At 44.1% G+C, this 13,987-nt stretch overlaps 1 protein-coding gene across 2 annotated transcripts in view; it reads left to right on the forward strand.

The window, feature by feature from the left end:
• The window catches only part of FOXO3 (forkhead box O3), a 126,231-nt gene that overhangs the window by 96,231 nt on the left and 16,013 nt on the right, over positions 1-13,987 (forward strand). For both annotated transcript variants that reach the window (XM_066248448.1, XM_066248447.1), the window contains one exon: positions 9,991-11,427. In XM_066248448.1, coding sequence (XP_066104545.1) covers positions 10,030-11,391 — 1,362 coding nt within the window. In that variant the 5' untranslated portion in view covers positions 9,991-10,029 and the 3' untranslated portion in view covers positions 11,392-11,427. The remainder of the gene's footprint in view (positions 1-9,990; positions 11,428-13,987) is intronic.

Raw genomic sequence — 13,987 nt, forward strand, 5'->3', positions numbered from 1 at the left:
TATAGACATGACCCCATCCATGGTCACTGGCTTGAAGCCCAAGGTCACTGGCTAGAACCTAAGATCGCTGGCTGAAGCCCAAGGTCTCTGGCTTGAGCAAGAGGTCACTCACTCTGCTCTAGCCCCCAGTTCAAGGCACGTATGAGAAAGCAGTCAATGAACAACTTAAGGAGCCACAATGAAGAATTAATGCTTCTCATCCCTCTCCCTTCCTGTCTCTGTCCCTGTCTGTCCCTCTGTCTCAATCTCACTGTCTGTCAAAAAAAAAAAAAAAAAATCACCAAAACAACCTAGATACTACTTTACAATGGAAGCTTTCTTCCATCTTCACTCCTGTGAGGATTGGTCACTGCCTCGTGTTTTATAACATTTCATTTAAAAGTATAATTCAGGCCCTAGCCAGTTAGTTCAGTCAGAGTGTCGTCCCGAAACACCAAGGTTGCAGGTTCAATCCCCAGTTAGGGCACATACGGAAAGTGACCGATGAACACACAACTAAGTCGAACAACAAATGAATGCTTCTTTCTCTTTCTGTCTCTAAAATCAATTGGTAATTAAAAAAAAATACAATTCAGCCACTGCCCCTCCCCACTATTTCCTTGAGTGAACAAATATTTTTTGAGCATCTGCTATGTACAAAGCCCCATGCAAGGTATCTGGTTTTTAAGAGTTTATATGTGTTAGAGGAGACAGACTGTACTTCTCAAGTAATAAAGCAAGGCAGACTGAAGATGGATGGATGGATGGATGGATGGATACATGGATGGGTGATATTATTCATCCTTTGTGCTCTCTTTACTTTATTCTTTCAGTTGGTATGGTAATGTAGACATTGGTATTAATGTTGGGTGGTATGACTATTATACCTTAAGGTTAGAAGATCTGAGTTTGGCTTAGCTCAGCTGCCATTTACTAGCTGATTGAATTCAGGTATGTCCCTGTATCTCTTTGGTCCTCAATTTCTTTTGCTGTAAAGTTAAGGCTGCTTATTACTAGTGTGTCTCCACTTTCCCCCATTACTTTCTACTGAATGTCCTGCCCTGGTCACTTATATAATGTCATGAAAGTAGTTAAACTTCTGAAGTAGTCCTGAATTCTGGATGTGTATTTATAGTGCCCTTTTATCCTCTGTTTCCACCCACAACAAGTTTCAAACTGGAAAAACTTGCAGATTTATTTTTTAAAATCTAAGTGAAAATATGTTAATAATAAAACTATTTCTGTTCTACTTTGCAGAGTCAGTTTTAAGAATGTTCTGTAACTTTGTGGCTTTAACCCTTTGCAGCATCCATTTTGCATGGCTACCCATACATGGTCTGCCCAGGGAATTTAAGTAGTCTTTGCTGATTCCTTCTGGGAAGGAGAAGCAGATTCAATAAAATCAGGGAAGAAGCTTGGAGAAGGGGAGCGGGCAGCAAATACAGCAGTTCCAACCTGCTTTCTGAAGACTGTGATTCTGTGACTCCATGGCCTTCGCTGTTGCTTCCTCAGTCTGTGGGGAAATGGATGTGGGGCTGGAAGTAGGAGGGGGTGGGAGAGGGGAGGGTGCTTCAAGGAGTGGGTGTGGGCAGAGGTTGCAAGGCTGCCAGGGTTCTCTGTGTGCCGGAAGTGCAGGTTTGGCTGTGGGGAATGGAATGTTCCCTCTTGCCCTCCAAGAGCAGAAACAGCTGTGGAAGAGCTTGAAAAGAAGATTGCTTAATGAAAAAAAAATTAATATGAAAATAAAACCCACACTAGAAAATCCTACAAAACTGTCTGTAACAGAGTGGGTAGCTCTTTAAGAGAAGTTTCTTCCCATCTAGGATTTCTTTTTTCACTTGGGGGCAGGACAGATTGTCTGCTTATCCTTGCCTCTCCTAAGAAAGCCACATGTGTCTCATTTTGTTTGGATAGAAAGTGGGTTCATTATGCTGATCACAAGATGATGATGATTTTATTCCCTCTAATGAGGAACCAGAACCTGTCACAGACTGCATGAAAACTTGAAACCAGTATTAGTTTTCAAAGGAGAGCTCTGTTAGGAGAGGATTGTTGTCAGCACATTTAACGGAAATCTTGTTTGTAGCTGGAAATTGAATGCTCCAGCCAAGTTCCCGACAGTATTTATTTTAGAACATCATCCTTTTTAAATAAGTCCCTTAATGGTTTAAACTTGTAGTATTTTAGGCAAGCATAAAACTGAGCCAGCCTGGAACTTGTCTTACACATCAGGGTTGATTGTGCAACCTTTTATGTGAGTGTTTATTTTAAGTGTTCTTCTCAGTCTGAAATGCTTGTTTGGCTATTATAGTTAGTATTCCATATAGTTAGAAATGATAACTTTCTGTTTTCAAGTCTGTTTTCTACCATCACACTTTCTGTACTTGCTTTTAAAGAACAATGTAGCCAGCCCCTAAGTAGATAAAATCTGGTGGAAGAAGGCAAGCCAGCTCAAAGCTAATGAGGAGTAGGCAGGCCCAGCCCCGCACTGCTCCCCCAGAGGGTGCCGCTGCCTGGCCCTCTGCGGTGCCCACCGCAGGTCTCTGTGCTGAGCGTAAGGAGGTCGTGTTTCGCCCAGTTGAAGAATGAGAAACAGTGTGCAGTTGTTATGTTCTTGAGGCTATCTGAATATGAACTTTGGTTCTCAGGGGAAGTTCATGAAGAAATACTTTGCTGTCTTCTTAACAATGGAACCCTAATAAGTACCTCAGGATTGGGATTTGGGTTTTTCAGTGGTTATTTTTACCCAGGCATTTGCCATTTTGCTGGAAGGGCAGTCTGTGAAAGGGATTGTGTGGGATTGCATGGTAATTCAGGGAGGCTTCTGAAAATTACAGGGGTCAGTGACTGTCCTAGCCCACTTCTTCTCTGCCCTACATCAGTCCTGCTTCTGTGAAAGTCCACTTGCCCTCTAATGTCTGTGCCTGTCCCTACTGGCTGGAGGAGGGGCGCAGGGCAGAAGGGATGACTGTGCAAGACAGGGCAAGGTCAAGAGCCCTGTCTTCTCCCTCTTGCCTTTGCTTTGCTTTTTAAGACAAGAGATATCTGAACCCCAATGATCTGAAGAATTGCTCTAACTCTCCATTTCACTCTATGCATATAACCTATGACCCCCGTTCTCATCGTTATCTTCTAAATGGTGGAAATTTGGACTTAACAAACACCAACAGTGCTGTGTTACCAGACCTAGGAGAACGAATAGTCATGAGGTTGGGATCAGATTCTCAGGCGGCGGAAACGTGAGAGGGGAATTCCAGTGGCTCTCAGCTTGCACTGCACACTAGACCAATCTGAGGAGCTTTAGAATTGTACCTCCACCCGGGCCCTCCCCGCAACTGCTTCACTAGACTCTCCAGGGTGGGGTGACCATGTCTAACGTCTGTTTCTCCAGGGTGGGCAGCAGGGTGAAGAACCCATACTTGAGGGAAACCGGCCTTGTCTGGAGAACTGCCTTTGGAAGAACCTGTCACTGTAAATCAAGGACAGCTTCCCAGCCCCCCCCCCCCGAAACTGGTGTTGGGCGGCTTTGCTGTGGTGCACAGCACCCGGGTTTCCCATGGCTTGTCGCCTGCATTGGGCGTTTCACGTGACCTTTATCTTCTGCACGTCAGCAGTTGCATGCAGTTGAGTTGAGGCATTTGGCAGCCTCATTCTGAATTAGCAGTGCCCAACTGCCAGGGAGACCTGCTTGAAATGCTGTGTTCAAGGTGGAGCTGTGCTGTGCTCAGAGGCAGCCCCTCGTAGACTGTCCCCTCTGCACCCTCTCGTAAGCACCAGGAAGACATCTGGGTCCTGCCCGGTGGGAAACAGCGGGTCTGGGTTGAGAGGGAACCACCGTAACTCTCATTTGGCTGCGTTTGAAAGGGGGAAAAAAGGGAAGAAAAGGCTGTCTTAAAAAAAAAAAAAAGACACGGGCCTTTAAGAGTTAAATTACACAACTCTCTTTTTATTTTTAAAGTCAGTGGATTTCTTGTTGCCATTGCTGAGAAAGATAAATTGATACCACATGTTGCTTCCAGACAAAACCCTCTCTGTGTTCCCCGGGAAGCACATGCAGCTGGTGTCTGGGTTAGTGGACAGTCTGCATAAGGTAAACATGACTTGGAAGGGGCTGGAGCCGACATAAGGTAGCCACAGTTAAGAAATGACCAGTTCCTCCTGACTGGCACAGCACCTCTGAAACACTTTTAAGAGTTTGAACTCTTTTCCTGGAAGGAGCCACCCTCTCACCTTTTGGCTTAAAGTATGTGATGCTCGGAAAACAGTAAGTGAATGTTTGTGATGTCACTGCTTCCGTGTGTGGGATCAGACAGCTCTTTGTGCTTGGCACTCTGAGGAGTCCTGTGCGTGTTTAATTTCATTTCATCTTCCCAGCGATCCTAAAGTATGGCAGAGAGGGTCTTTTTATCCCCATTTTATGAAAGGGGCAACCAAAGTTAAGTCAGTTGCCCAAGGTCATAAGACATGTGCCAGGGCCAGGACTCCAGCTGGGAGCTGGCTGGCATCGAGGCCTGTGGTCTTCCTTCTGCATCACACGGCCTCCCTGGCCACCTTGCGCCGCATGTCTGAATTACCTACTTTGTGAAGTATGGATGGGATACTTTTTCATTTCAGGCACCTTTTCTTCGACACTTCAGCTAATCTGTTTTGGGCCATGTGTTTTCACAACCAGTTGGCATATATATATGTACAGTGACCATATGCACTTTAGCAGTAGCCGTAAATGTATCTTGCAGTAGAGAACTATCTTTAGGATAACAAGAGAAGTAACTGTCAGATTCTGATGAGTACAGTCATCCTTATACTGACTTCTTTGAGGAGGCCAAGCAAGGGGACTCGGGCTGCGGCCCACACCACCACAGTCAGCAGGCGTGAAGTGCCAGCCCCCTCGTGCCGCCTCCACACACCGACTGCATGTGCCTCCTCAGAGGACTGGGCCACCGATTCTAGCCACAGTCACACAGGACACGGGTTTGCCAGGTTAGTTACTAATTAACCACATCTAAAGCATTTCTGCCCCAGCACAGGGCTGGCTTCAGTGTAAATCATTTTATAAAAGAGAAGATTGACATAAAAATATCATAAAGGGTATTCTTCTCTCTCTCTCTCTCTCTCTCTCTCTCTCTCAGCACATTGCAGTAGATTTGCTTTAAGGGTTCTCTAAATCTTTGGGCCTAAGTTGGAGAAAAACTGGCTTGTTTGTCCAATTTGCTAAAGTTTCTTTCTAAAGTGGTTTACTTAAACCAATTCATCAGTATTGGGAGTTTTTTAGGAGTGGGATTAAAAAAACCCAGAGCTCTTCACATGGGTTTGGGTTGGGGTTATAATAGCTTCTGGGCTCCTTTCATAAGTAAATGTGATGACAGAATAGCCAGAGCTCTAACAATAGGAGTCTTGGTTGGTAATATTTACTTTATCACCTTAGCCATTAAGGAAAACACATCGCTAGTACTTTGGCCAATTAGCATTGGCCTGCCTCTCAAGGTATTTCAAAGTGTGTATTTAGATGTGATTAGAAAAAGCACTGTAGTCCTGTCAAAGCATTCCTTCTTTACCTTCAGTTCCCAATCCCCAAACAAATGTAAAATTTTAGAAATTTAGACTATTTGGTATGATATATGAATTAGTGGAAAATCATAGACTTTTTAATAGTAGTTTTATAGTTTAAAATACACACAGTAAATTGGAAGCTAATTTACAGCCCCTTATGGAGAGCCTTTAGGGAACTTAAACTATATATAAAGCATAAGAGGATTTTACAGTTGGCTTGTCTATTTTTATAAATCCCATTTCTTCACTCTTGGGACTGAAGTGAGAGAGGGTCGGCTTGAAATCTTACAGAAATCATGTCACTCTTAACTTTTGTTGTCAGGGAAGGTGGGAAAATATTGCAGTTTTGACATTTTATCTGGCATTTAGTTATTTACCTTTTGTGCTTCACCAGAATTTAGGCAGCGAAGCTACTGATTCGAATCATGACCTGTAAAGACCGGAATACATTTCTGGCATCTGACCTTGGCAGGGCAAGGGGGCATTTGAACTGGAAATGGACAGAGGGGTGGTATTTCTTGGCCCTAGTCTGTGTCCCACCTTTGGATTATGGATTTTATAAACGGAAGACCAGCCAGCCTGTCTGGATAGGGGACTATGAGGATGGTGGCGGTGGCACAGTTTTTGTGTGTGTTGTCTTAGTACTGTAACTGGAAAAACCTGTCTGAGTGTTGTGTAGGCAGTGTGCCTTAGGAAATGTGTTCTGCTACTAAATAACCGCTGAAATGAGTTGAGCAAAGGTTGACACTTATGCTAACCACCCACTTAATAAGCTGAATTTTGTTTCAGAATACAAGGGCAGTTAACATTAGTTTGTATGGTAACTACTATCTTCTCAGAACAAATGTTATGATGGCCAGCTGGTAAAGAAACACAACATGGGCTTTAGAGTAAGCCTTCATTTTCAGGTTTGCTCTTCTGAAACACTTTTTTTTTCTTCAGTATTTTGTTTTATTTTATTTACACAATTGATTTTAACGGAGTGACATTGGTCAACTAGAGTACACAGATTTAGAGAAAACATCTCTACATCATTTTGACATACATTTATGCTGTATACCAATCACCCAAAGTCAAATCATCCTCTGTCACCTTATATTTGTTTCTCTTTATGCCCCTCCTCCCCCCCCCCCCGTAACCACTGCACTCTTATCCATGTCCATGAGTCTCAATTTTGTGTTTCACCAATGTATGGAATCATACAGTTCTTAGTTTTTTCTGATTTACTTATTTCATACATTCAGTATAATGTTGTCAAGGTCTATCAATGTTTTCGTAAATGATACTGTGTCATCATTTCTTATGACTGAGTAGTATTCCATTGTATATATGTACCACATCTTCTTTATCCAATCCTCTGTTGAAGGGCATTTCAGTTGTTTCCATGTCTTGGCCACTGTAAGCACTGTAAGATTGTGCTTTTGTATCTTTCTTTCTTAAACATTTCTTTCCTTAAATGTTAGCACAGGTAAGTTAAATGATGACATCAGAATGATTTGGAGACAGACTTGGGAATGTTGTAGTAAAAGCACTGGATTAGAGTTGGGAAAGCATTTGTTTGAGTTCTTAGAGACACTCGCTGTGTAACCGTGTAAGTCATTTAGTATCTCTCAGTCTGAGCCTTCATATCTATGGTGACGGTCCTGATACCATTTTTGTAGGTTTTTTGTGAGGATGAAAAACAATGAATCTAAGACCTATGACCCAATAGCTAACAATACTATAATCAAGCAGGCTCTTGAATTAGGGACCAGGGCCCTGACATGCTGGGGTTCTGGTCCTAGATGTGACAATCCCTGCCCCTTTACCACACACCTTTATAGAAGCTCAGTATCTGTTTCCAAATGTTAACCCATTGCAGCTTGTAATTTTATAAAATTACACACATGCATTGTTAGGGTGCAGAGCTGCAGCAGTAGATGACCGTTAGGAAATCCTAGGGCATTTTGAAGGTCTGTAAACTGTTTTATTTTTCTCAGTTAATTTAGAATTGGCCAGACTAAAAATACATTTCAAAAGTTACTGTGTCCCTAAATGCTTTTTGAAGGAAGGCTAATTGGATACTTATGGTTGGCCATTGTTAATTCTAGATGTTGGTATGAACTTTTTTCAAAATCTAGAGCAAAGGAGTCTGGACAGAAGTGATTAGGCCAATTGGTCAGTGTCCACATTGCCCCCACATAGCCTTAGGACCTTCCTGTTTTTTTTCACCAGGAAGCATGAGTTTAAGTTTTCATTTAATTAGATAGTCATTAAATGGATAGTCATCTCAGTACTCAGTAGTAGAACCACCTTGCACTTGCCTGTTTCTTTGAACTCTGCAGAATGTTTTAAGAGCATGCTTTATATCTATTTCATTGAGAAAGTGTTTTCCTTTTCAGAGAAATTCTGGACCATTAGTAGAGATGTCATTATTCTTTTGAAAGCCATATGAGTAAAAGGGCGGCAGGATATAGAGTGTCCTGGGCCAAGTTTCTCTCATCAGACACTCAGCATGTTGCCTGCTCTCTTCCCTCGAGTGCACCTCTATGGCTGTGGCAGGAGCACCAGTCTGTGACCCATGGTCGCTGATGCTCACTGCCCCTGCCCAGACTTCAGCCCTTCTTGCACAGGAACATATTCATGGGACACTGAGCATTCATGGAACACTTACTTATGGTAAAAGCCTGCTGACTTTATGTTTTTAAAACATGTGGTAACACATGTATTTGTATCTTCTACATAAATACACTTGGTGATTGCCAATTAAAAAACAAAACTAGAGTAACATTTAGGATTGTTCCTATGTAATATATAGCATCAGCCAATATCTTTTGTCTTTAACTTGCAAATACAAACTCATCTGGCCTGCAGGTGCTGCTCCAGATGTGGAGAATACCACCAACTCCTCTTTTACTGCCCATGAGGCATTTTACAGATTAAAATGAGCCCACACCAGGCGGTAAGCTCTCTCCACTGTGGACTCGGTACTTGTGAGTAGCAGTAAGAACACCCTGCCTTGGTAGCGTGACAGGCTCCTAAAGTCTATTATCATAGATCATCCTTACGTAATCCCTGCCAGGGAGGAATGGTTTGGATGTTATTATGGCTGTAATGAAGATGAAGAACTGAAGTTGCCGCAGACAGATTAAATGATTTGCTCAAGGTCACATGGTTGGTCAGCAGCAGAGATAAAACTGGATCTGGGTCATCTCTGTCAACTGGGCTTATCTACCAAGCCAGGCAGATTCTTGCAAGATGAGTATAGTCATTAGTGTTTGGGGGATATTTTCCCCTATTTGTCTATTTAAAAAAAAATAAACCTTTAAATTTAGAAGTTTTATATTTACAGAATGGTTGCAAAACTAATATAGAGACTTCTCTTATACCCACCATAGTTTACCCTATTGTTAACATGTTGTATTAGTTTGCTACATTTGTCACAACTAATGAATCAATTTTGATACATTATTGTTAACTAAAGTCCATTCTTTGTTCAGATCACCTTCGTTCTTATCTTATGCCCTTTTTCGGTCCCAGCATCCCATCTAGGACACCACGTTTCTGCGGCTTTGGACAGGCATTTTGTTAAGTGTCCTTTAACTGGGGTTTGTCTGATGTTTTTCTCGTGATAAGACTGGGATGATGGATTTTGGAAGGCAGACCACAGAGGAAGGTGCATTTTCATTACTTGATATCAAAAGTAGATATTATCAATATGACTTATCCTTTTTGATGTTGGCCTTGGTCATCTGGCTGGGATAATATTTGTCAGGTTCTTCCATGATAAAGTTATTCTTTCTCCCTTTCCATACTGTACCCTTTAGAAGGAAGTTACTATGCTCAGCCCGCAGTACCTTGAGGAGGGACTGTCTGTATCAATTGGAATTTGTCTGAACAGGAGACTTGCCTACTTTTGTCAACTCAGCAAATCTATAGGGTTTTTTTTTTTTCTTTCTTTCTTTCTTTCTTATGCCTGTCAAGTGTGAAGTTATGGCTGGAGGAGATGGAGTTGTAGGTAAAAATTCACCCCAGCTCTGGGTTCATTAGATGTGGTTAAGAAAATGTGGATGCTGCCTTTCCACTAGCAGAGGAGGGAACCGTGAAAGAATAAAATAGTCCCCAGGATATTAATTACCTTTAGGGAGCCAGGGAGGTTTGTTGCAAAGTGCAGGAGACAGTGGTGTGGTAATAAATTATAAATGTGAACTTCTGTGTAAGAAATACAATTGCAGAAAGGACAACAAAACTTAGAATTTGTGGAAAGTAGTGTCAGTGAGCTTTACAGTTCCCAGCATCTCCTGGATATGAAACTGTCTTCTGCCTCCTAAAGATGAAACTTGCCATTTACCATGTCATTTAGCTTCAAGCCAGAGTGGGTCCTGCAGGTGTTTAAAAATGAGTCTAATGAACTGTTTCTTCTTGGTGCTCAGTTTTTGGACCATTTTGGCTCACATTCCACGTTTTCCCCTCTCTCCGCAGAACTCGATCCGGCACAACCTGTCGCTGCACAGTCGGTTCATGCGGGTCCAGAATGAGGGGACAGGCAAGAGCTCTTGGTGGATCATCAACCCCGATGGGGGCAAGAGTGGGAAGGCGCCCCGGCGGCGGGCGGTCTCCATGGACAACAGCAACAAGTACACCAAGAGCCGTAGCCGCGCAGCTAAGAAGAAGGCGGCCCTGCAGACCGCTCCTGAGTCGGCGGACGACAGCCCCTCCCAGCTCCCCAAGTGGCCTGGCAGCCCCACGTCACGCAGCAGCGACGAGCTGGATGCGTGGACGGACTTCCGCTCGCGCACCAATTCCAACGCCAGCACGGTCAGCGGCCGCCTGTCCCCCATCCTGGCGAGCGCGGAGCTGGACGACGTCCAGGATGACGACGCGCCGCTGTCGCCCATGCTCTACAGCAGCTCGGCCAGCCTCTCGCCCTCGGTCAGCAAGCCGTGCACCGTGGAGCTGCCGCGGCTGACCGACATGGCGGGCACCATGAACCTGAACGACGGGCTGGCCGACAACCTCATGGACGACCTGCTGGATAACATCGCGCTCCCCCCGTCCCAGCCGGCCCCCACCGGAGGGCTCATGCAGCGGAGCTCGAGCTTCCCGTATACCGCCAAGGGCTCCGGCCTGGGCTCTCCCACCAGCTCCTTCAACAGCGCTGTGTTTGGGCCCTCATCTCTGAACTCCCTGCGTCAGTCTCCCATGCAGACCATCCAAGAGAACAAGCCAGCCACCTTCTCCTCCATGTCACACTATGGCACCCAGACACTCCAGGACCTGCTCACTTCAGACTCCCTCAGCCACAGCGATGTCATGATGACCCAGTCGGACCCCTTGATGTCTCAGGCCAGCACCGCTGTGTCTGCCCAGAACTCCCGCCGGAACGTGATGCTTCGCAGTGACCCAATGATGTCCTTTGCTGCTCAGCCTAACCAGGGGAGTTTGGTCAATCAGAACTTGCTCCACCACCAGCACCAAACCCAGGGCGCTCTCAGTGGCAGCCGTGCCTTGTCGAATTCTGTCAGCAACATGGGCTTGAGCGACTCCAGCAGCCTTGGGTCAGCCAAACACCAGCAGCAGTCCCCCGTCAGCCAGTCTATGCAGACCCTCTCGGACTCGCTCTCAGGCTCCTCTCTGTACTCAGCCAGTGCAAACCTTTCCGTCATGGGCCATGAGAAGTTCCCCAGCGACCTGGACCTGGACATGTTCAATGGGAGCTTGGAATGCGACATGGAGTCCATTATTCGTAGTGAACTCATGGATGCTGATGGGTTGGATTTTAACTTTGATTCCCTCATCTCCACACAGAATGTGGTTGGTTTGAACGTGGGGAGCTTCACTGGTGCTAAGCAGGCCTCATCTCAGAGCTGGGTGCCAGGCTGATGGATCCCTGAGGAGAGGGGGAAGTGGGCAAAGCAGGTCAGTGCCCAGTGCTATGAAATCATAATAACAAAGTGGGGTGGTTGGGGAGGGCTGTCTTTTATTTCGTTTGAACTTCACAGGGAGAAAGAAATAGGGAACCATAAAGCAGTGGTGCACAGGGACATGGCTCCCAACCGGTTCGTCTCCAGGTTTTCCTGTGAATCAAATAGGGCTGTCGGGCGCCCCTCCCCACAATTTGCCGACAGCTCAGGAATTTTGTTTCCAGTAAGAACACACACACACACTCACTCACAGATGTCATTCTTTGTATCCAGTCGCCCTTGCTGACCCTATGACCCAGGTCCCCCTGCTTGATGGATGGATGAAGATAGAAGGGGGGGGGGGGCAAGGTGTGAGCTTAGACCATAACTTTAAGGTTAAGGACCAGCCAAAGGATGTTCTTAGACTCTCAGGTCCAACACCGCCATTATTGATCTTCGATGTTACGATTTCATCTTTTTTCTATTAAAATAATAATTTACAGGTACTTCTAATCTAAGTGTAGAGTGTGTATTCTCGACTCTTTCATATATAAATATTTTTACCAGAAGCCAGATTTGTTAGATTCTTCACCATAGTACTAAGCATCTTTATTAGTGTTCAGCATCTAACCATTTAAAAGAGCAAAAGAATTAAATTGAAAAGAAGTTGTTATGTAAGAGCACTTGCTCCTGTGTTTCTTGTCCCCCAATATATAAACGATGTCAGGTTCTAAACAGAGTGGCGTAGTCTGTGAGTAGTGACAGAGCTTTTTAGAATTGTGACATTTTAATATTGTTGGAACCAGCAGGATAACGCAACGCGATGTGGTAAGAAAAGCATCTGATTGGAATCAGAGGTCCCTTATCTTCTACATTCTGGCTGCGTCACTTAGCCCCTGAGCCTCAATTCCCAGTTTCATAAAATGAGGCTCATAGACCTTTACTTTGTAGGATTAATTGCAAGAATCAAATGCGCTGAGGTATGTGAAAGTGCTTTGTAACACTGCAGTGGGCAGCAGTGTATATGAGGTAAATTAGGTAAAAATACTGACTGATGACTACTAAGCAGGGAGCCCAGAGAGGGTAAGTAGTTTGTTCAGGGTCACACAGTTGGACCATTCAAGAATCCGTATTTCTTGAATGACTTGAACTATAATAGTTCTTTCTAATTTTATCTGGATAGTAAAAATGGGAAGTGCTTTGAAACTGGAGCCAGAGCGGCGGACAGTAGCGAGCTTGCTCTGAGCCGCCCCTCCTCAGGAAGCCAAGTGAGCCTGCCATCTTTTCCTAGTGGGCTTGCACCACCAGACGTTCCCGTGTTTAAGGGCTCTGCTCTGTGCTTCAGCGTCTTTTATTGTTACTTTATTAGTCTCAAAAAGCTTCTGACATCCTTCTTTAAAAGGTGTAAGAGAAAAGGGGGATTCCAGCATAAAAACCTGAGCCTTGTGTAGCCCTCTGGCCTGGTGAAGGAATTAGATGGGTCTCCTATGGTAAGCTCACCACAGCTCCTGAGCAGTTGTGGAAAGGGGAATGTCAGGAGGGTTGTGATGCTAGGGCTTCTTAGCTCTCCCAAGCGAGTGCAGGCCCCTAATGGAACTCGGACATCTGTTTTCAGTCACTTCGTAGCCATTGAGATGGTAAGAACACTATCATAGAAGCTAAAGGGATTGACACACTATCACAGAAGCTAAAGGGGTTGACGCACTATCATAGAAGCTAAAGGGGTTGACGCACTTCCATGCCAGCCAGTTCAGCTCACACCAGAACGCGGACTGGTGGAAACTTGCCTTGAGAAATTTAGATACTTGGCTTTTAGAAGAATAAACAAGTTTGTCTTCCTTTAGGAAGAGAAATGTGATTGTGTCTTAAGAAGACAAATTTTAATTTTGCTGTAGTTGTAAAGAGGCCACTTTCTAATTCATTAAAAAGAGTAAGTTCAAAAGAAAATGCACTATCAATTTTTGTCTGATTTTTTTTCCCAGTGGAAGTTTTCCTTTGAGTTCAATAGCAGACCTTCTTTGTGTACGTATAATTCTAAAAGATTGTATAAAAATATTTTAAGTGAGATCTAAGTACTTAAGTTTTTTAAAACATTAATGAATTATTTTGATAATCAAAAATGACTTTTGGGATAACATTTTATTATATCTTAATGGAGCTTTATGGTCATTCAGTTACCTTTTTCTAAGAATATTTTGGGGGAGGTACTTTAGAGAAGATATTTCTTCAGTTAAAAATACAAAGTCTTCAAGTTTTCCTGAAAGTAAACTAGCTCAGTATGACGAGCAAGAGAAGAAACACCGTAAAGATGGTGCAGGAGGGTTGGGGAGGCTTTGAGGGAGTCCGGGTTTTGTATTGAGGATTTCCATTTGGCTTTGGAATGAAGGGCCTCTCTGAAGGGCCAGGAGCACGTATGGCCAGAGGTAATGCTCTTGACTTTTAAACTTGTGGCTATCACTATATTGTAGATTTTCTCCTAAATTCACAAATCAGGCCTGAGATCACAATGTCAGACCTCACTTGACCCCATTTAGGCAACCAAGCTTCCCAAGAGTTGTATAATAACGCCTTCTTGA

Source organism: Saccopteryx bilineata, chromosome 12, assembly GCF_036850765.1.
Source record: "Saccopteryx bilineata isolate mSacBil1 chromosome 12, mSacBil1_pri_phased_curated, whole genome shotgun sequence".
NCBI classification, from domain to species: domain Eukaryota; kingdom Metazoa; phylum Chordata; class Mammalia; order Chiroptera; family Emballonuridae; genus Saccopteryx; species Saccopteryx bilineata.